Below are 22,100 nucleotides of genomic sequence, written 5' to 3' on the forward strand. Positions count from 1 at the left end.
ACTGTCTTTGTAATCCAATACAGCAAATCCCCAGTATAGCTAAACCTCAGCATAGCACGTCTTACCAGAGCGCCAGCTTCGCTTGACTTCCCTCACCGCGGGGGTGGAAGGACTGGGATTTTTCTGTGTATTTTATTTTTGTTGGGCTTGACGCCGCTCGAGCCGACATCATTTCTTTATGTTCCGCTTTTATCTCGCCTTGTTTCGACCCCCTTTATTGCCCGTTTTTTTCTTCTTTCGCTTGTGTAAAAACCTACCCAACCTGTATTTTTCAAATTAAAGGGGTCCTGAAATACCTTCCGCCGATGCGTGGATGTACATGTAACCAAACAAAGCAATGTATTAGCAATCTCCTCCCGCAAGAATTTTGTTGAAGCGATGAGTATTAGCTGAGAAATCGTAAATCAAAAACCGTGCATTATCGTCGCGCCGCGTTTCCTCCTCCTTTCAACTTACTCTCCGCTGTTGACGGCGAGCGAGCCTTCCCTCCCATGATGCTGCGCTCCTCGGCGGTGACGTACTTCCGCTATTCCGCTGCTCACACAGTCGTCTGCTACGGGCAAGCTTTGTTGACACCATGAATCCGGCACTCCGCTCAAGGCTGGAAAAGCGAACGAAAAATCTGGCCGCATGTGTGCGGCGGCCTGGCCTTGCCCTTTCGCGGTGTACGTTGCTGCAGAACTTTGCTATCGGCGGCACGCGACTCTTTATCGGCGGCGAACTCGCAGCCGCACGGGGAGGATCCTGCGCTCGCTCCCTTGGATGCACAGCGCACTGTTTATCCAAAAAGCGCCGTATCAGATGTGGCCCCGCTGGTGCAGGGTCTTATTTTGTGGCGGTGGTAATTCCTGGCGGCGGCATGTGAAAAAGACATTTTAAACCGATGCAGAACCCGTGCACAAAACGCAGTTCAGCTTGGGGGGACGCGTGGTGGAGAGCGGCAACGTTGGCAAAACATGTTCCGCCGCGGCTCCGAGCTTTCTAGCGCTGGAGAGAGCACCATTTCTTTGACAATATCAAACATCGGTTGCCCTGACAACAAGGCACAAACCACTCTAGAAGTCAGTTACGGTTGCGTGATCCCGGTTCAGCTTGGGGCCCCACCTCGCGGCATATGGGCACTGCAGGCATACTACTCACTCTCATTTGGAAGTGCGAGATGCGTTTGGCATTACAGGAGGCCATGGTGTGTGTGTTGTGGACGCCTTTGTTTCTCGATGAAATGCTACGTTGTGCTTCTGCGGGTGGATAGTGCTTCCCATGGTCTGGATTATCTTTCTCAAGCGGCGTACGACTCAACCTCGCATGGCGTATGTGCAGTGTGCGTGGCTAATAGCCATCTCGGCTTGCGCGCCAGAGTTAAGTGACTTGCTGTTCGTCCCCGCCAACCGCGCGCGAGGTGAGTGCCGAATTTACGAGGGGCAGGAGGAGGCAACCCATCGTCTGTCAATCGCGGTTCGGACTTGCAACGCATGTTGTGATGTTGTGTTCGTTCGAAACGCATCTCTGGATTGTTGGGAAGTTGAATAAAATGTATGCGTCAAACCCGGGCATTCGGCTCAGGGCGTTCTCTGCGATTGCAAGAAAGAAGTGCCACAGGGCTTCAACGCTTTCTTTATGGAACGTACTCAAGAGAATATTCATGTCGTGTTATGGCCCTGTTGCATTCAATACAAACGGTTAAGCGTTTGTTTACACTTGTTTCGTTTGTCGTAAAATGTCCAAGCACTCCGGCACTCCGCTGGCAGATCAGCCGGCGAGCCGACGCTGAGCAGACGACTCATCTCTTTGCCGGAAGTGCGTGAAAAAGCTGCCCAATAGCAGGATGTCTAGCTCATGACGAACATCTGGGAATCGATGATGTAGACATGTGAAGATGGCGGCGTCCAAAAACACGAAGGAAAGGGTGAGAAAAAAGCGACAAACTTTGCAACAAAAATGTGAGCTTTCCGCTGCGCGTAAAAGAGTAATACTTGGCACAGATGATGTTGACCACCCAATCTAACAATTGCGCTAGTCAATTTAGTGTGCTCAAAACGCCTTTCAGGGCCCCTTTAAGAGAACGCTGGTACTTTCGGTTATCTTCTTACATTTCGCCTGAAATATTTACGCAGAAGAATATTGCATATGCCGCTAGCTCTAGTCGTTTGGAGAGGTCTTGTCTGTACATGTATACTTCGTGTTCATGCTGTTTTTTATGGCATGAATGCTTTTTTCAACGGGCACTGAAAGCGGCCTAGGAGGAGATGGGTGACGCCAACAATGACGCAAGAAAACCTGCCGGGGTTAGCCAAAATACGCTTTGAATAAATAATAATAATTAAAAAAAAAAAAAACAGCGAACGCGGTACGACGCACCATGGTCTTTTTCCGCGGCGTTCGCGCGTGCTTCCGTCGCTCAGCACTTTATCCCCCGCGCGCGTCATGCTTCAAAGACAAGTTGTGGCCGATGTTGTGATTGACAGGCGATCGTCTCGTCCCTTGATGCGCGTCCTTGGCACGGCTGGGGGGACTACGGGCGCACGATACCGTGCACGACGTCAGCTCGTTCACCGATCGTCTTGGCCCGTGCACTGACGGATTGACTGCGCCGGCCTGGCAAAATTCAGTCATCCTCTTCCGCTGCCGTAGGCTCTCTTCCGATCTCTTCGGAAGCCGCTCATCGGCGGGCGGTGGCGTGAGACTTTCCTCCTGCCGCGGAATGCGTACATTCTTCCGGCCTTGAACTCGGCTGGCCGATAACCTTGCCACTGTGCAGGGAGCTATGAAAGCTCCATTTACTCGATGTGCGCGTAACTGACGAACGAGGATGACAGACGCGGGGCCCGTGGTCGTACTTCGACGTCGCTTCAATCACGTGTAGGAGAAGAGCTCATGCATCTCATTTGTTTGCGGGGCCCGCTTGCAAACGTCTGTCGAGCGCAGTATCTGTAGTTTCGCGTGACGTCATCCTCCCCGCGGGTTAGTTCGGGTGAGGTGACACTGCAGTCGTAGGGTGGTAGGGTTCGCTATCTACGATGGGGGCACTCTGCAATGGCGGCACTCTGCATTGGCGGCTTCTATGCAAAGCTATGTACTATCGGCGTCAAATGAAACGCGAACACGAAAATATGAATCAGAACGTGCAAAATTGAAAAATACTATTCCTAGATCAAACAAAGTTAAAAACGTGGCGCAAACTAGACGGGACAAGAGAGACAAGAAACACAGGTACAGGCGCCAACTTCCAACTGTTTATTCACCAGAAACCACACGTAATTTATATACGATATATCAACAACATGAATAACAAAACCATGTATAATCAAACTGACAAATGTTAAAAAAAAATATAAAAAACTGACATTTTTAACTTTGTTTGAACTATGTACCAACTAGCTCAGCAACAAGTTTTGTTAACTATTCCTAGAGTTCATATAATGGCACGCTATTGGTATATATGGAAATGCTCATTTCCCAACTTTCTTTTTGTAACTAAGCCGCGCGTAATTTTGGCTTGCATGGAAAGAAATCGCGCTATTTGTGTGTTCAGGTTCATATTTTCGTGTTCGCGTTTCATTTGACGCCTATAGTACATGTGGGAAAGACATGGGGACAATTGAAAGCTTTATTTACTGAATGGCTCCATGTACTAGGTATATAATGTATTACTCGAATACTGCACAGAGAGCTGACGAGTAGGGAAATCTCAAGTATGAGTTTTGAGCGAAGGTTACGCCCTGCGTGACTACGCCGACGCATGCACATATACATATAAAAAGACGGTTCGCATTGGTCTGCAATCAAATGATGGTCCAGCCGAGCTAACTGTCAAGTCTCAATGCCGTTTATTTCGGAAGCGAGTCGGAGTCCAGCCGCTGGCTGCGGCTAAAACATGGCGTCGGAACAAGCAGCCCGCTCTCGCGCCAGGGACGTGAGCGCGTGAACCCCGGGCTACATGAGCGCCTGAACGCTGAGCACGGCACATAGCCGTATGTAGCACTAACCTTACATCATCTGCCGAATCTTCGCAGTTCGATGCCACGTAGTAACAAGCCGTGGGCTCCGCTGTGGCTTCTAGCATTTTTTTTTTTTTTCGCTGCTGGAGTCCGGCCAGGACAGAGAGCAGCGACGACTGGCTTCCGCCACGCGTGGTGAAGCCAGTCGTCGCCGCTCTTTCATAGCCAGTCGTGTGCTGTCAGGATTGGCTATGAAAGCGCAAGCCATCAGTCTTTCTGGCCACATAACCTTCACAGGAAGAATCGATTCAAGAAGGTTTATCCAACTGGAGCTGAACGCGGTGTTTATCGGCACGATCGTGTTTACAGTGAGGTTAACGCACGTTTCCGATATCTAGCGGATAGGATAGAATTCCCAGCGCCAAAACCTGCTATTTGTGAAGCAGCCATCGATGGGATGAAGCTGCTGCCTCGCTGAACTCTCCGATGAAAAAGGCGATCGGACCCATCGCAGCGCCAAGCGGGGCGTCCTAAAGTTGGTGTGTCAGAGATATTTGGAGCAGGCGCCTTGCCCGGCCGTGTCTTCCTACACACGAAGCGGGCTGTGTGATGCGGTAGAAACCCGTTATGAGCTTCGCTTTTAGTAAAACTCCGGTTACAATAAACAAAGCCAAGTTTCGATTAAATTCCCATTCCGCATTTGGGAACACACCTTGAAATCTGTTGTAGCAAAAATCTGCGCAACCTGGAGCGGTACTCTTTCCTGCAGCTGATATACTATTGAACATATTAAATTAAAAAACCGCGAATTAGGGCTTCATTGTTTTTCATCTAACGGACTTGCCTTGGCTTTCATGAGTATACTGGCTGCTTTTTCATATCCGCGTGGATTTCGCCCCGAACAAAAGTCTGTGAAGCATAGTTCGTGCACGTTTTGTATGTTTATCCGGTACATTTAGGCTCGCTGTTCGGGGCGGTAAGCTCTTTCTAATTTCTAGAGGTCTCTTCAACTTCTGGTTGCGTGCACCGTTTCACCCTTGGACTGTGCTAGCGCCTTTGAGCACTCGACAGCATGACCGTACTGAACATGCGTCGCACACACCAGAACGTGTAAGGCCTTAGAAGCTTTAAAGAGGTCATCAAGACAAAATAGAAGTTCGTTTCATTAAAAGGGCAACTTTGTCCTGATAACAATGATGCCAATCTTATCGCAAACTTCAAACAAATAATCGAGACTATAAAAAAAAAAAACAGGAAGCAGTGGCGACTCCCACGGCGCTTTGTGGCAAAGTCGCTATGACGTCACAGAACATTGCTTGTGCGATTGGCGGTCGCTGACCTAAGCCACCGCCTAGAAACGTGACTTCGCGATTGCATAATACGTCACTGCTGCCCATATTACGTCACTGTAGCGCGAAGTTTGAAAGTAATTTGATATTTCTCGTGTGTTTTGGGTTAACAGAACGCCTTTCGAAGTCGGAATGGAAAGTAAGTTACAGTTACCACAGGCTAGTTATTTGAAATATAAAACAGTCGTATGGTACGACTGTCTGTGGCACGAAAAACGAAACTATAGCGTTGTAGCAAAACTGTCGATTCAGCGAAATGACAGCCTGCGGTCTTCTGTCCGTATATTTGCTAAAGGTTTAGCAGAGTATGCCCCCATCAGATGTGGCCGAACCAGTGCACTGTCGGCCTGAGAACCGTGTGCAGCGTTCGGTTTAGCCGACGGTTTCCAAGAAAACATGCCGGCCCGCGGAGAAGAGCGGGTCAAGCGGGCCCTTCTCGTCCGAACCGTCGGTGGCGGCGCCGACCTACATCGTTCGCGGAGGATGACCCACTTGAGCGGTGGACCGCCGGCCTTGCTCGTCGCCGGCAGATCGACAGATTGGGAACTGCTGCTGCGGCACTCTGCGCTTTCAAGGGCCTAAAGCCTTTTGTGCAATCGCGTCCATTCGGACCGAAACGCGCCGGCAGCGACGGGGGCTACTTTATTTGGGGTGGTTAATCCTATAGGAAATGGACGGTTCGTGCTTAGTCGCCGAGTTTACCCTGGAAAAGTGCTGTTTATCAGTACATCGCTAGGTTTTGTGCAGATCTGGAACGAGCTTTATGTACTCGATGTACTTCGGCTAATTGCTTTTTTTATCGAAGTACGGGGACTGTTTAGTTTCTGGCGTTATCAACCGCCGTACAAGTTGGTGGCATCAGTGTATGGGCTTTATTATCCAGCCGATTCTTCCGTGGTATAGAGCAGCTCTGAATGCATGATGAATCCCTGGGTTAGGACAACAAGGTTGTCGTTTGGGGGAAATCAAAACTTCATCTCCAGTCACGATACTAGTCGATAGTAGTATCGCGACTAGCTGCATCGTATTCTAAAGGTAACTGAACTATGTGCGCGGTCCATGTCAAATTCCCAGGTCCAACCAGACCTAGGCATTGTTGAAAACTAGCATTTTATTTTTTTAATTGGCGCGTGAATTTAAATAAACTTCGTCGATGTCTTCGTCGGCTTCCACGCGTCGACTCACGGCGTTTGAAGGGTGGGTGAATGTTTTAGCTGCGGTATATCTGGTCAGAGTTGCCTTGTCGACCTGTCGCCTGCGCCTGTGGGAGGCTGGGGAAATAAACAAACGTACGAATAGGTCAATTAAAGCGCTCCCGAACAACCAAGGACGCCGTTTTTTGTGGTGGCGTGTGCTTATCTGCGATCTGCAAGCGCGCATTACAGCGAAACGTTCTCGCCGATCACCGGCCAACGCAATTGCTCACGCTTCGACCTCCTGCAGCTCCATGCTCGGGGGGGACCCCGTCGGCGGTGTCAAGGATAGATTTATCCTGCGGGCCCCTGATGCACGGTCTGTCTTAGTACGCAATTACGGGGTCATATCGTTGAGTGGAGAGTTGCTGCTCTCGTGATAAATCCCTGCCGCAGTGCGCGTATTGCGCGCTCGTGCATGCCGTTCAACAGCAGATGAGCTTCGCAGTCCTTTTTCTGTCTACTGTTCCTTAATCATCGGTTACCGCGGCTACAAGGCAGATTTCCGGCTAGGCCACCGCCGTGCCTTCTGGCCGCCTTCACAGGGTGTTTCTACCCGCCGCGGTGGCTCAGTGGCTAAGGCGTCGCGCTGCTGAGCACGAGGACGCGGGTTCGATTCCTGGCCGCGGCGGCCGCTTTTCTGGTGGAGGCGAAAAGCAAAAACGCCCGTGTGTACGAGATTTCGGCGCACGTTACAGATCCCCAGGTGGTCAAAATTAACTCGGAGCCCTTCACTACGGCGCGCCTCATCGCCTGCGTTGCAATCAATCGCCTCATCGCCTGCCCTGCAATCAATCAATCAATCAATCAATCAATCAATCAATCAATCAATCACAAGGTGTTTCTTTTTTATCCCAGAATGTGTTTCCGTGAGAAAAACCTTCATATCAGATGTATCGTTCCAGCGACGCACTAACTTGACGCTCGGTTTTAAAAATTACAAAAACAAACCCCGGCTGAATTCAAGCCTGGGACCAAGTGATTACCAGCCGGATACACTGCTAACTGAGCTACTTGAAAGTGTCTATAGTTCATACCATAAGCTAGGTGCAGCACTGTGGAGGCTACATTGTTATCGATAATAGTGCGTCCACTGAGGGCGCCTAACTCGCTGTGAAGGGGGTCCTGAAGACCATTCCCTTCTCCACCTCTCGGCAAGTGGCACCGCAAGGCCCCGGCGCCTTTTGTCGCTTCCTTCGCGGTGAGTTAGGCGCACTGAGGGGACTACAATGTAGCCTCCACAGTGCTGCACCTAGCTTATGGTATGAACTATAGAGCAGTTGGTGCCATTGGTGCGGGAGCTTATGCATGGTCGCGTGTGACCTTAATTTGAGTGAAATTATGTCCCTGGGGGTAGAAACCGAATCACACGAGGAGGAAGGCTTCTTATGTGCACGAGATAACGTCATGTAACCTTTAGCCCCTTTTGATCACTTTTCAGTTATTACAGGCTGTGCCTTCTGTCATGCAGGAGAGAAGGGAGGCGAGGCGACGTTTCCTTGTTTAACGCCCCTTTCTATAGTTCATACCATAAGCTAGCTGCAGCACTGTGGAGGCTACATTGTTGTCCCCCTCAGGGCGCCTAACTCACCGCGAAGGAAGCGACAAAAGGCGCCGGGGCCTTGCGGTGCCACTTGCCGAGAGGGGAGAAGGGAATGTCCTTTCAGGACCCCCTTCACGGCGAGTTAGGCGCCCTCAGTGGGCGCATTATTGATAACAATGCTGCTTCCACAGTGCTGCAGCTAGCTTGTGGTATGAACTATAGATCCTTGTTTTTTCTTTCGGATGATTGTAGTGTACACCCACACACTCTCTATCCTCCGGGATTTCTCGGAGCTCGCAACCTTACCGAATTCTCTGGTGTCGCACTGCTTCCGAGTGCTATGACTATATATGGTAGTTTCCTTTATAAATGCCTTTTTGGGATCACTACGGATGTCTATTGTATTCTGAATATTTCTCGATTGCTGTCCTGTTGACATGAATACGGTTCATCGTCGAAAAACCCTTCCTATGTCCCACCCCTTCTCGTGGCCGATGGAAATGTTGGATGCCTCTTTATCAGTTCACTGTTTTTTCGTACTAAGCTCAAAGGCACAATGAATCGGGCTGCATATACGTCGGTCGGTTTGAACGCCTTATTTATTTTCCCCCAACAAAACCGCCTTCAAAACTGCCGCTTTTCTCGCGTCGTCCTGGCGACGGTAGTACTAATTTGTCTTGCTTGCTCTTTCTTTCTTCTCCGTGTACGTTGTGCGCCCCTTCACCTCGGTTTGTTCTCCGCAGGATTTCGGTCAGACGATAAGAATCTCCTACGCTTACATCTCGGTTTTCGTGTTAATGTCATTACGACACGACTTCGCGCTTCGCTGGAGCTTTGCCGCCACGCGTCTATTACTGCGTGTCTGTACCGCGCTCGCCACGTCCCCTCCTCCTATCTTCTGATCCTCGTTTGTAGAGAACAAATAACACACATTGCCGCAAGTCCAGCTCTGGGACGAACTGAAACACCAGCAGCTCGTGAAAAGAAGAGCACCGGTCGGTCCGTCTCGTGTACACGTGCGTCCAAATGGGCGACGTGTTTGTTGGCGTGTGACGGTTTCCAGTTTCCTCGCGGGGCCGCTTACGTGTTCCGATGCCCCGGGACACGCTTGGAATGTCCGCCTAAGCATTCTGACCTTCGAGGAGGAAGACGGCTGCCGGGCCGCTTGCGGAACTCGCGCGCTCTGCGGCGAGGTCCTTTATTGTAGTGTGCCCACGCAATTAGTGCGCATTCGCCGTGCACTTGAGCTTGTGCGCAATCTACACTGCCGGAGTTATCAGGGAAGTAGTGTATGGGAGCAAAAATACACGGTTATTCTGTTAGCATTACATTGATTATTTGTCGCGTCTGTCCTCGGTATATTGCGCGCTTTTTCGCATTTTCCCGAGGTTAAAAATGCGAAGTAGGATTGCCGAGAGGCGCTCTGGATAAGGATTACACAGAGGAGGACTATGTGCGGAGGAAGATAAGAACGCGAAGCCGGATAGGGATACTGATTTAGGGACGGATGTTGTTTGTGTGTGTACAAGATATGGTTTACAGCTACGACGTGGAACAAACACTGACGGTGTACAAATTGTGTGTGCTGTTTCTTTTCCGTGCCGGTGTTATCCAAGCGTGGTTGTGACGTCATCGGTGGTCTGCGTGTATCTTGTCACTGGGTTCTGACCGTCGCCACTGCCTGGGAAATTATGGTTGTGGAAGCGTGCATGATTTCCGACACACTGTCCGGTTTTCTCTCGCCGACGAGGTGGGGGTGCATGTATTGAGTCCTGGTGCATTCAGGCGTGAACACGCAGACGGCGGTTGTCGTCTTGCACCGAGGGCGCCTTTTCGATCCTAGCTCCCGCGGATGTATTTTTTTTTTTTTTTCAATGGAGACGAAAAACGAAAATGCCGGCGTGTCAGATCTGGGCGCACGTTAAAAAAAAAATTAAAGCCGTTCCACGCAATGTGAAAGCTGTCGGAAGTGCAGAGCTGCGATTCGCCATAATGGGCTGTAGTGCCGTTATCCGCTCACTGCTACCACCCCATGCAGTTCAAATTTCCCGCCTTCGCAGTGCTCGTGCGCCCCCTGCATGAAACTGCGCCAGCGCGAGTTCTCTTCTTTTTGTCCTTGCATTAATTTCGTATGCTGGAGCTGTTTTGCGTCATTTCGAACGCGCCATTTTCTTCTTGCGCGGCTGGAGCTAAGCTAAGCTGAGAGGTTTTTAGGGGGGGCGGGGGGGGGGGGTGGAGAGGAGGAGAAAAGGGCCCGAAACTGTCTGGCGTGGGGTACAAACACCTTATCAGGCCCCGCGGCTGGAGCTTTTCTGCGGCATTTCGAACGCGCCGTTTTCTTCTTGCAGGTGGAGCCTTTCCGCGTCATTTCGAACGTGACATTTTTTCTTGCGCGGCCGCTTTTTTTGCTTACTATCGTAAAAACCAACCCAAGGAGCGTTCCTAACTAAATGAACGCGGGCGCTTCCGGTTAGTTACGTATATTTCGCCTCAAATGTACCTGCAGTTTTCTTTGCGCTAAGCAACGGGGAAATGTATGACAAGCGCCAGCGGTTCACGAGTTTCGAACGCTTATGGCTATTGGCCTCGAATACAAACCGTGGCGCCACCAACGAGTGACGTCACTTGTAGGACGCCGAATCGTGTTGTCGTCTGCTACAACACATTTCCCGTGCGTATGCGGAAGCGTGTTTTTTTGTTGTGGCCACCGTCTCGCCCCCTCCTTGTGGATTTGATGCAAATTACCAAGAAAGTTGTCTGTAAACCAAATAATTAGGGCAAGCAATCAGCTACTCGCTTGTTCCCGGCGACAGCGCCGCGTTTAGGTAGTTGCTACCATCGCGACCCACAGCTCTTACATACGCAGCCAGCTAACCCCAAGGACGATGCAACTGATGCCGAGAAAAGTACGCTGTAAATTCATTATAAAATACTTGCGACGGGACATGTGTGTGCAAGGAAACACCTTGTAACAGCGACGGAAACGCGTCGCTCACTTATGATCTCACCGCGCGAACTGCTCGTATTGCCTGGTAAATGAATGACTTCGCGACAACGGTGATCGGATTGCTTCGCCGCACTTGCTTAATAGTATTGTTATAGTCTGCAGTTTGGCTTAATCAGTGCCTATTTCCCCTGCCATGTTTTTATAGTCATGCCGGGATTTGGTTAACGATCACTGCCGTAGCCTGTACTCTGCACGGCTGATGTTTACTTTTCGCGACTTGTCCGCAATGTATGAACGGTATGAACGGGAGTTTTTAACGCCTTCGAGCGGGTTGGAACAAGGCTATATTTAGTTTTCATTAGGTGCTCGGCGTGGTAATTTATGATTGCAGCGTGTTTTCTATGTTTACAGTGAGCCGGCCTTTCTAAAGCATCAATTTCGAAACTCACGACTGCTCACAGAAGGCGAGGCTGCGTGCGAGGCGAAACACGTCGTATAATGATTTTGGGTAATGGGGAGATTTAGAATAGGAGAACCGAGCGTTGGGGGCCCCGAAGAAGTTAGAGGAACCCAAACGGAACACGCGCGTGCGCGACGGGAGGGCCTTCTCCAACAGCTCGCAGCCGGCTTCGGATGCACGTAATCGGATGTTGGGAACTTTAGGCTTGGCGTCGCAGCGGATATTTCATCGCCGTTAGAGTTGCGAGTGACAGTCCCTAACACAACGTTTCACCGCGCTGGGAACTCTGTAAGCGCGGTGATTTCCGTTGAAGCGATCGACAATCAAGATACCTGCACTGCCTCGGCCGATTCGCAAGCATAGCCATCCTTCGGCCGCTTGCCGCACCGTGCGTGAACGGGCCGGCGCTGCGGCCGGTCGGCGTAAATCGCGGCAGATATTTGAGCGTCGCTTTGAAAACCACTGCTCATGACACTACCTATCAGAATTTTTCATTACACTAACATCCACTTTCACCAATCTGAAACTTCTTTTCCACGACTTGTGTGATTTTAAAAAGCGGCGACAAGTTGTTGCTGCCACGGTCTACGTCGGTTCGAGCCGCACCGTCGGCCTTGCGGCCAGGCACGGCGGGTGCGTGACGATTTCCTGCTTTATACATTTCTTGCAAACAACTTGAAACAAGGGAAATCTAGAAACTTCACTCGGCGATCGTCGTAGTCCACATTGTTGATCGGGGAAACAAGCCACTGCTTACGCTTCGGTCGCACACGTAATGCACCACCATGCTCATTGTTTGCGGATAATCTACCACAGTCGATACGGTTATAAAGTCCCCATGAGGTCGCACTGCGCTTGACGCGCTGAGAATTAACTTGAAACGAAGGAAATTAACACGAAAATACTTTTAGAACGCGCTTCCTAAGCGAAGCGTCACGCGCTGCAAGCCATCTACGCAGCAAGATAGGAACGGTGATCCTACAAGTGACGTAAAAACGATCGGAGCGCCGGCCTCTCCAGTGGTGGGCCTCGCGGCCAATATAAACCGCTTGGCTTTAGAAGCATCTGGGGCACGCCGCGACGCCAGCGCTACAACGGAACGCCGTGTTGCTCTACTTGGGTCCAGCGAGTGAGCTACGACGACAAGGCGAGCGCCTAAAGTGCTCTGAACTTAAAATGCCCTGTGGGGCTACATTAATCCGCAGTCCTACACTACGACGCCTCATAACCCAGGTGTAGCTTCGGCACGTGAAATCCCCGAAATTTGAATTTCTTTATCCTTCACCAATAACTTTGGGGCGCACCAGTCAGGTTATATGTATACAGCCGTTTGATATCTCAAATACGCACCGGTGTTCCTCTCTAGTTTATTAAATTTTAGTTGTTGTTTAGTGGCGCCACCATCCGTTTTGCTCGGAGTAAACGTTCATTCCCCTCCTTTTGTTCCGTGCTACGCGTAATGGGTTTTATGGAATTGGACTGTCATGAATGGGCTGCTAGAATTCGGTCTTTCGTTTGTGCGCGCTTAAACCGTCTCAATCGATAAAGGTGTTCCTGCGTGGTCACTCGCACCTGTGAATTGCCCCGTCCACGCGCACTCTTGAGCAACAAGACGTCAAACACATTTGCATGCCGGTGATGGAAACCAACGTTGAATAAGAATGCTCGGCGCTTATCTAGCCGTGCCTGCGGGGAAAATGCGCTATCCCCGCTGTTTGCTTGTTAGTCAGACAGGCCGCAAAGCGTCTGCCTGCAGCGACCGCGTCAAGCCACGCGTCCATGCACGTAAGCGCAGAGAGCCCGCCGCTCTTCCACGCGACGTCTGCGGAGGCATTCAGTCCTTTGTTTGATGTGGAGGAGGCCGCGTCCTTTTGTGACTTTCTTCGTAGGTGCGTACACCTTTGTTGCGGGAGAATCGGTGCGAGAGCCACGCGTAGCGCGTCGCGCAGGCAAGCGCAACCGCGGCTGGCCCAGTTTCCGGCCTTGTGCGCGCTCCGGCCGCTGCAGGCAAGAAAAGTGTCCCCCATTCGTCCTCGCCACGCTGGCTGCCCGCTGCGTTCGCTTCGCGCTGTATGCTTTCTCGTGCTCGACCGTGCATGCGTAACGGGCCGAAGGGGGCCGAGAAATCGTCGCTGAATGCACTGTGCGGACACTATCCCCATTGGGGTTACTCTTCCTGTATCCAAAGGGATGGCCCGTGTGAGAATTGCATTCATGTTGTTGCGAATTTATTTCATGCCGCACAGTAACCCTGATACTCCGTACTCGAAGCTGATAGGCAGCTCGATGCCGTCAATAATAACGTTACAAAGTTCAATAGAAGTCTTGGCAAGAAAAATTCAAGCGGATGGTCAGTCTTTTTGATGTATACGCAATAATTTGAAATACCAGAGTTCGATATATCCGGGTTCGGCTACTATACGGCCACTCGAAGCCGATTACGAGTAGTTCGATATCATCGATAATTTGATATCCGAAGATCGCGGTCTGTGCATAAAATGTTCAAGTGGATGGTCAGGCCTTCGGTGAAAGCATTTGAAACACCCGAGTTCGATATGTCTGTGTACTACGGCCGCTAGATGAAACGCAGGTAGAAAAGTTTGTTGCTGGGCCTGTTGGCACATACTAGTAAAAAAAAAAAAAAAACGCCGGAAGCTAGTCTTCGAAGACGCGCACACAAATGAGATAGATGCAGGGCAACACTGGAACTAGCAACAGTTTAGCGAAATAAGGGATTCGAATGAAAACCAAAAGCTTGAATGCGGCCTGCTATAAAAAATCTTCATATATGACACGTTTCAATATCGGCTTTTCTTTTTTTTTCTTTTTTTCAAATAAGCGCGTCCTCTCCTCCTGTATAGCCAAGGTGTAGCCAATAGTGCTTCGCTTTCGAGTTGATGCTCTACGATTATTTCCGCTCTACTTAAAGATGTCCTATCCGGCAACGCTAAATCTGAGAAAATTTTTTGGCGTCGCCGAACGTAATGGTGGGTGCATTTTTTGGCCTGTCCTCGGCGCTTTTTATGCGGTTATTGTCTGCTTAAAGCAACGCGGTTACTGTCCTGGCAGGAACCAATCTTCGAGATGATCATAACCGGGTTGCGACCCGCCGCGGTGGCTCAATGGCTTATGGCGTTGTGCTGCTGAGCACAAGGACGCGGGTTCGATTCCCGGCCGCGGCGGCAGCTTTTTCTGATGGAGGCGAAAAGCAATAACGCCCGTGTGTTCGAGGTTTCGGCGCACGTTAAATATCCCCAGGTGGTCAAAACTAATCCGGAGCCCTCCACTACGGCGCGCCCCATCGCCAGTGTAGCGTCGGTGCGTTAAGCCAACACGGTGTTGGTTAAGCCCTACACTCACTCACTCACTCACTCACTCACTCACTCACTCACTCACTCACTCACTCACTCACTCACTCACTCACTCACTCACTCACTCACTCACTCACTCAATTAATCAATCAATCAATCAATCAATCAATCAATCAGTCAATCAATCAGTCAATCAATCAATCAATCAATCAATCAATCAATCAATCAATCAATAACGTGGTTGTGTTCAAGTATGCTACTAAAAACTGTCGTGTTCACTGATAATTCATATTGTTTGTGTGAGTCACTTAAGTCACGATAAAGCAAAAATAGAAAACGACTTTTCAGTTTAGAGAACAAGTTGTGTTGTTTCTTTTAACTAAAATAATCATGTCGGCGTATTTTTCGTGGTGGCGCAATGTTTATAAAGGCACATTTTTATTACTGTAAGTTTAAAGTGAACAAGTTGTATCGTGCTGCAAAATGGTCTGGTGATATCGGCTTCTGATGTTGGCTGGCTGATGTTGACTGCAACTTGTGTTTACCCGTGCCTGGTGCAGATCACGCTCCATAATTAAGCAGTAAACGGGAAAGGTAAAGTAGCGCAGCTAAATTTAACCAGAAATGACTCCGATACTCACATTTGTGACCGCGCTATGATCCACCTAAACGCTGCCTTCGGTTCATTGTGTGGATTTAAAATGAAATGATAGTAATCGATCGACGCGTGCTGTCAGCGCAAAACTGTATGAACGAAACAGTATATGATACGCAAGCTTTACATTTGGCGCCTTTGATCTCCAAGAACGAGCAGCGGTGGATCTTTTCTGGCCGTGTGTACGCAGTCAACCATGCAAGCACGATGATATCGCGGTAAAAAGGGTAGGACGCGGAACAGACAAGCACAAAGATAGACACTAAGAACATATGCAGGTGCCTATAGTGCGCACAATTGAACGAACTAGCTCGGCAAGTTCTGTTAGCGGTGACATTGCCGGCTGATAAGTTACGCCGGACACTGTTCACGCATCGGGTTGATCTTGGCCATTCTGAACCTGAACCGGGTCGATCTTGGCCATTTTGGCCGCGATAAAAGGCCGGAAAGGAGTGAGATTCTTTTTTTCCTCCTTTTTCTCCGTCCTTTCTGTATACCTTCTCCTTTTGCTTTTACTCTCCTCTTGTCTCCTATCCATTGCCTCTTGCTTCTCTGCCTTTGTTCCGGTTACTTCCAGTCTTAACGTACCTCTAGCCAGTTTTCGTCAGGTCACGTTCAGCGCGCAGTGCAGTGCGCGGAAATGGAGGCGCACGCTTCATCTACTTTCTTCCCCTTCCGACGCTCTCTTCCATCACCCGATGAGTATGGAGAAAGACGGATCAAGGATCGTTCTCCTCTTTAACAACCCCTCTGCTTCTGTCAGGACGCAATGCCAGTGTCCCCTCGGCCTCCACAGCGTCCGCAGGCACTCCGCCATGCCCGTACATGCATGTTATCGCCTGCAGTAATGGATGCGCTCCTGCTGGCTCATGATCATTCGCTCTTCTTCTTCCGGTCGCTCACGTTCTTTCTTTCATTTTGCTTTTTTTTTTTGTTGATTAGCGGTATGGTACGGCAACAGAGATAAGAGCTGTAACCGTATACGAGCGTTGAAACTGGTTTGCGCGGCCGATGCTTGGGGTTAAGGGTATACTCCGAGCCTATAAAACAACTACTAGCCCTTGTCCGTTTGAGGAGAAAAAATCCCGGGCGATCTCCATTAGAAACCTCTGGAGGGACGAAGCATGCAGTGTATAAGTGTATTCTTGGCACTTTGGCATTTTTGCCTATGGAGATGAAACCGTTGGAGGGGGGGGGGGGGTGGAGGTATACAGCTTTGCTGTAAAAGTATCGTGTCTTTGAAGAACGAAGCGTTCTAGCGCGAGGCGTTGGAAAACGAGTGCCCCGGTGTGTTCTTTTAAAACGCGTTGCGTTCAAGCGCGAGGCCTTGGAAGACGAGTATTCCGGTGTTTTAGTGCCATGACTACACGAGACAACGATGACGACGACAGGAGACGCCGGCAGCCCGAGCCCCTAAGAGGCTTCGCCCCTAAAAATCATGCACCCCTCCGTCTAACGACGACGGTTGTTGAACGCGAAGCTTTCTCGTGAGGCATTCTTTGGTTGGCCAATCCCATGCAGCGAGGATGTGCCACTCTAAAGGTGCGCACCACTTTTCTAGAATACCCACAGCAACTCTCGGGTGGGCAGTTCGTTGGCCTAACGTTTGTGTTTGGGGTGTAACGGCACGAACCGGCTGCTTGGCGTTCGCTTAAGCAATCGGAGAAACCCCGGCTTCACGGCGCGAGGGGCCCAGGCTCAATTCCGGCCACGGGAAGGGTTTTTTAACACGAAAGTGTTTTATTCCCCGATCCACGAATATTTCACTTATTACGTCATATCCGTCACGGAAGTGACGCCAGTACAACGAAGCAAGCGGCCTGTAAAGGGTGCACCCCTGCACACAGGGTCTTCTTGCGGGGAAGCAACTTTTAGTACTAAAGAGTACGTTATACTTAGCGTTGTTCGTCTTCGGGTTTTACATTTCAAAACGAAAGTGTTTTATGCCGGAATACACCAATATTTCGCTGACGTCATATCCGTCACGGAAATGACGCCAGTACACCTTTGTCGAAGCGACCCGCCAGCAGGACGTCGCTCGCCAGGTACACCCACAAGACAGCCGCCGACCCACAAATCATGCTCAGCTGCATATTTAGCTGCCCATTTCACTTTCGTGCTTTACTGATTCCTACGACAGAGGAATCAACGGTATTTTTTTTTCTTTCGCTTCACCCACGACCATTAATCGTCATCGTCAAAGAAAGTTGGCTTTCCTGCAGGGAGTGTTGGCGTACAGCGGCATCAGTGAGGGCACTAAAGCGTCGCTTTAAAAGCGATCATATAGCATAGCTTTTGTTCTCGTACATACAGTCGGAATTAGATCTTTATTTCAAAGCGGCTGCGGAGGTCGCAAGTAAGAAACTAAAGTAGCCAAATGGGGCCTGTGACGCTAGGTCTGAGCTCTTCTCTTTCTCTCGTTTCTGCTCATTTGCAGGGCGGATCTTGAACAACAACAACAACAACAACAACAACAAACGCACACCCACAGCTTCACTTCTGCAGCCCTGCTCGATGCTCCTTCTACGGAAATACAGGTTGCGCGGTTTTTGTCTAGAGGTATACATAGTGCAGACCAAGGATGTCTATTCTTTTCATATATCTTTGCGCATCGCGTAACCGAGTCGGAAAATGGGGGGAGTATTTCATTGTGTGCAGTGTACGAGGCGTTGATGAACAGGCTAGTAATAGTCAAGGCGAGTGGCCATACCATCTTTTTGTTTTGTATATCTGCCATGCGCTCACAGTGCCCTCGCAACGTGCGTGTTCGCCGGAACCAATTGGTCGCGAAGCGCCAACCCACTGTCGCATCTATATAGACTTCGACGGAACCCGCCTGGTAGTCAGAACCGATTCGTGGGCCCATCAAGGACCGTGCGAGGGCCTCACTGTGTGCCATTATTTTGCCCTTTTTTTATGATACTCGCCGGCGTGGTATCAAAATACAGCGGCGATAAAGTTCCCATTTGCCTACATGCTCTTCTCGTGGAGGTCGCACGATGTCATCATGTCTGTATAACAAACAAAAATAGAGAAATGAGCACTCGCTCTCCATAAAAAGGAGGCAGAAAGACGGGACATTCATGCGTCCGCTCGTGTGGGGCTCTGGTCGCTCTCACAGAGCGGAAAGGCCACCCTCCCGTCGAGTGACCGACCGCTGGCCTCCTCATCCTCTGCCCTTCTGGCACGCAGGTCTCCTCTCCGCTTGCATCACTTCTCTTCCTCTACTTCGTTCTCTTCACCTCAGAGGTAAAAAAAAAAAAAAAAAAAAAAGAGGTGAATGAGAGAGGGGAGAAGGAGAGGGAGAATCGCCCATTACGATTCTCTTTACTTTCTTTGACCCCTCGCGGGACCCCATGGTGCGGCGCAGCGTGCGGCGACCCGACTTCACGCATGGATGCCCCCGTTGTCGCCATTGCGACAGCGCGCGCCGAGTCCAATAGCCGGCTGTCGGAACGTCGTTCTGCGGCGCGTATGCATGTACTGTGCGCCGAAACGGTGACCCTCTCGCTGCGGAAGTTTTGGCCAGCAGGAAGTCGCTTCCGGTCTCCGCCGTGCCTGCCTGATGACGCCGCACCATGGTCCGACGGCAAATGCTCGTATGCGCGCAGACGGACAGACGCGCCGTTCCAGGACTCCGCATTGTTTGTTCACGGGCGCTGAGCGACGACCCACGGGAGCGCACTCGTGGTCGAATAATTGCGGCCAGTGGCGGCGGGAACACAGAGGCGGACGCCTTGGCAAGGGTGCGCGCGGTGGTTGGGAAGCTGCGCGATGAATGGCCGTGGCGGCAGATTGCTAACCTCGCTTGCTGCTTGTACCCACCGAGGTCGCGGTGGCGACGACGGAGGAAAAGACGAACAAAGGAGAGAGTGTGATTCATATTTTTCGTCGCATGGAACAGATACAATCTACCTGTGTGCCACCGGGTGGAGGCTGAAGATTATTGAACCGCGTGTTTCAATGACGTCGTCGTGTCTGCGAAGACGGGCCAGTGACCGCAAGAAGTGACAGCGAGTGCGAGATGGATAGCGCAGTCTCCATAGCTCTCGCTTTCTGTTGCTTTGGCCGACAGCAAGGTCCATTGTATTGCTTCAGTTGAAATTGCGGCCCTTTCCGCCCCTCCCGTGAACGAAAACAATCCTTACATTTTAAGAGCCGTTTCCTTCTCTTTTCATTCTTCCTTTGAGTCAATAGAACGCTGGGTCGCTGTTTTCATCCACACAAGAAAAATTTTGTTTCCAAAATTTGAAGCACCGCCATTGCATGCACCTTCAATGTAGTTCCACATGTGTTCCAGCTCATTCTGTTGCCATCGTGCTTCCATCGACTGCAATGACCAAATTCGGTACCGTTGCTCACGGTTAGTGACCAGTTATATAGTTGAGTGATTCGGTCGATTGAGCCGCTCGCGACCTACCGGGTTTTGACTCCGGTACCCTCCGTCTCCGAAGGCTTTCGTGGGATGAAAGCTCCTCGCATCTTCGCACATGCTGGCTCAGTGAAAGACAGCGCTCCTGCCTCGATCGACCCTCTCTTTTGACTGTGTTACTAGTTTGTGTACGTGGGTGCACATTGCGTTGTCCTGGGAACATTCATATAGCCTAAGGGAAGATGGATGTGCCATGGCGATACGATCTTGCGCAAAACGAACTGAATCACGAGGCCGCTGGTTACCGTTTACCGTTAAGGTTGACTAGCATGGAGCGGTTTTGTGCACGTGATTCGCGCACGGCGGTGATGCGTCATCTTGACGCATGCGGGCGCGTTTTCGCCATCGGCGGCGTTATCTGTTGCGTTTGATTACGTCGTGATTCAGGCAGAGGTTGTGAAATGCTATCCCCAGTGCGAGCAGCTGGAAAATCCCGTGGACGTTGGATGCTTAGTTTTTCTTTAATCTCTCTCTCTCTCTCTCTCTCTCTCTCTCTCTCTCTCTCTCTCTCTCTCTCTCTCTCTCTCTCTCTCTCTCTCTCTCTCTCTCTCTCTCTCTCTCTCTCTCTCTCTCTCTTGAATCCGTGCTCTTCATCTGTTTAGCTGGGCCCACTATCTTGTAAGGTGTTGTTTCGGACATTTGTCTGCATATTAACAGCATGCAATTACAGCTTGTCTCGCTATGAAACGTCCTCCTTTTCTGCCTTCCTTTTATAAGCAATAATTTTAAGTTATAAGTTGTTGGTACTTGGGATCTATCGCCGAGAACGAAAGTCATGGAGGAAGTATAAAACGAATTCAGGTAGCGTTTGGCGGAAAATAGGGGTAGGAGGGGCGGATTATGCGTTGACAACTGAGTTAAAATTCGTAACAGTGTAATTACTTACCATATTAGAGTCTTACCAGATGCCTTACCAGATTAGAGTCTAGAATGCCTAGGCCATTTTCTGAGTGCTTTGGGCCTTTAACTCATTCTCCCGCTTGAGAAAATCGCGTTCAAAAGTGTCGTATCCCTACACCATCATCCCCGCCTGTTCGCTGACCTCGGCTATGACGACGCATACGCAAGGAAAGTCCACAGGGGGATATTTAACAGATTGCATGCATGTTTATCGTGTGTCCTGTGTGTGAACAAAGCGCTAATAATGTTTGCCGTGAAGTGCGACGTCACTGTAGTAGTTCACAAGGCAGCCGCTAAGGGCGCTTGGTGCCTTCCCTTCTTCTACGCACTACACGGAGAAACCAACGGTTCAAGATTTTGATAGTCAAACACAGGATGGCATGGCTTACACTCGCAATTCAGGAAGGTGAGCCTCTGCCGGTGGTAGACATCCACGTCGTCCACCGACGCGCCGGTCAGGCAGGCCATGCCTCCGATGACGTAGACGCGGTCGTCGGCACTGGCCGCGGCCACTCCGTTCCGGGGCCGTGAGACAGCTTGAAGCGGAACTGGCCCCTCAGCGAGTCGTACGCCAGTACGTCGACGACGTTTGACAAGCCTGTGGGGTGCAGTAGGCCCGGGGCTCGGGCAGGCTCGGATGCCGCACCCAACGGCGGAAGAGGCCGCTAGTAACGGCGATTCGTTTGAGCAGAAGCGCGAGACGCGCAGAGAAGTAGGGAAAGTAAGGAGTTAAAATGCCGGTCATGATGGGTGGAATTTATAGCGGGATATGGACTTGTGCATTCCGATTAGCATTATGCACTCAAAACCTGATTCCTGAAAGGACCATACAGTACACAATGAAGCCTCAAATAAGGGTTCGACAAATTCGCTCCGATGTCCATTTCAGTTCTCTTCGCGCTATGCGTTTTTCGGGTATCGACTCGAACGAAGCGGCGACGGTCGCCCATTTCGAGGGATGGGCTATGAAGCTGCGCAGGAAAAAGCAGAGGCGAGCGTTGCGCGTCTGCAGTAAGGCTGAAAGCCAAACGGAAAATGCCGCCTCGCATTTCGTCGACCTGCTGACGCACATCAATAATAGCAGCACTAATTTTCCCGGTGTTTTTATTCTTCGGTCTTGCTTTCCCCCTCGTAATTTTTGTATTGCGTATACGGTGCTGCGTTTACGCGTTTACCTGTGCGTGGTTTCCCGAATGGAGTGGCTAACAACCCGTCCCTGCTCTCTTCTCTCCTTCCAGGCAGGACTTCAAGCTTTGATGCTGAACTCCTCCTGCCAAGATGGTCATAGTTACGCGGGTGAGTGCAGCGATTTCTCCCTTCTGTGTGCTCAGTTTCCATTTACACCTGCAGTGTTCAGCGCTTAAAAGATGTG

The 22,100-nt window shown here is 50.4% G+C and overlaps 1 protein-coding gene across 1 annotated transcript in view; it reads left to right on the forward strand.

The window, feature by feature from the left end:
- Ck (unconventional myosin-VIIa ck) overlaps positions 1-22,100 on the forward strand; it is a 156,237-nt gene that overhangs the window by 49,073 nt on the left and 85,064 nt on the right. Inside the window, exon 2 of the mRNA XM_077698866.1 lies at positions 21,967-22,024. Within this exon, the coding sequence (XP_077554992.1) occupies positions 22,007-22,024 (18 nt within the window). The 5' untranslated portion in view covers positions 21,967-22,006. The remainder of the gene's footprint in view (positions 1-21,966; positions 22,025-22,100) is intronic.

Source organism: Haemaphysalis longicornis, unplaced genomic scaffold (assembly GCF_048455015.1).
Source record: "Haemaphysalis longicornis isolate Haplotype H1 unplaced genomic scaffold, Haemaphysalis longicornis Haplotype H1 scaffold_2, whole genome shotgun sequence".
Taxonomy (NCBI): Eukaryota; Metazoa; Arthropoda; class Arachnida; order Ixodida; family Ixodidae; genus Haemaphysalis; species Haemaphysalis longicornis.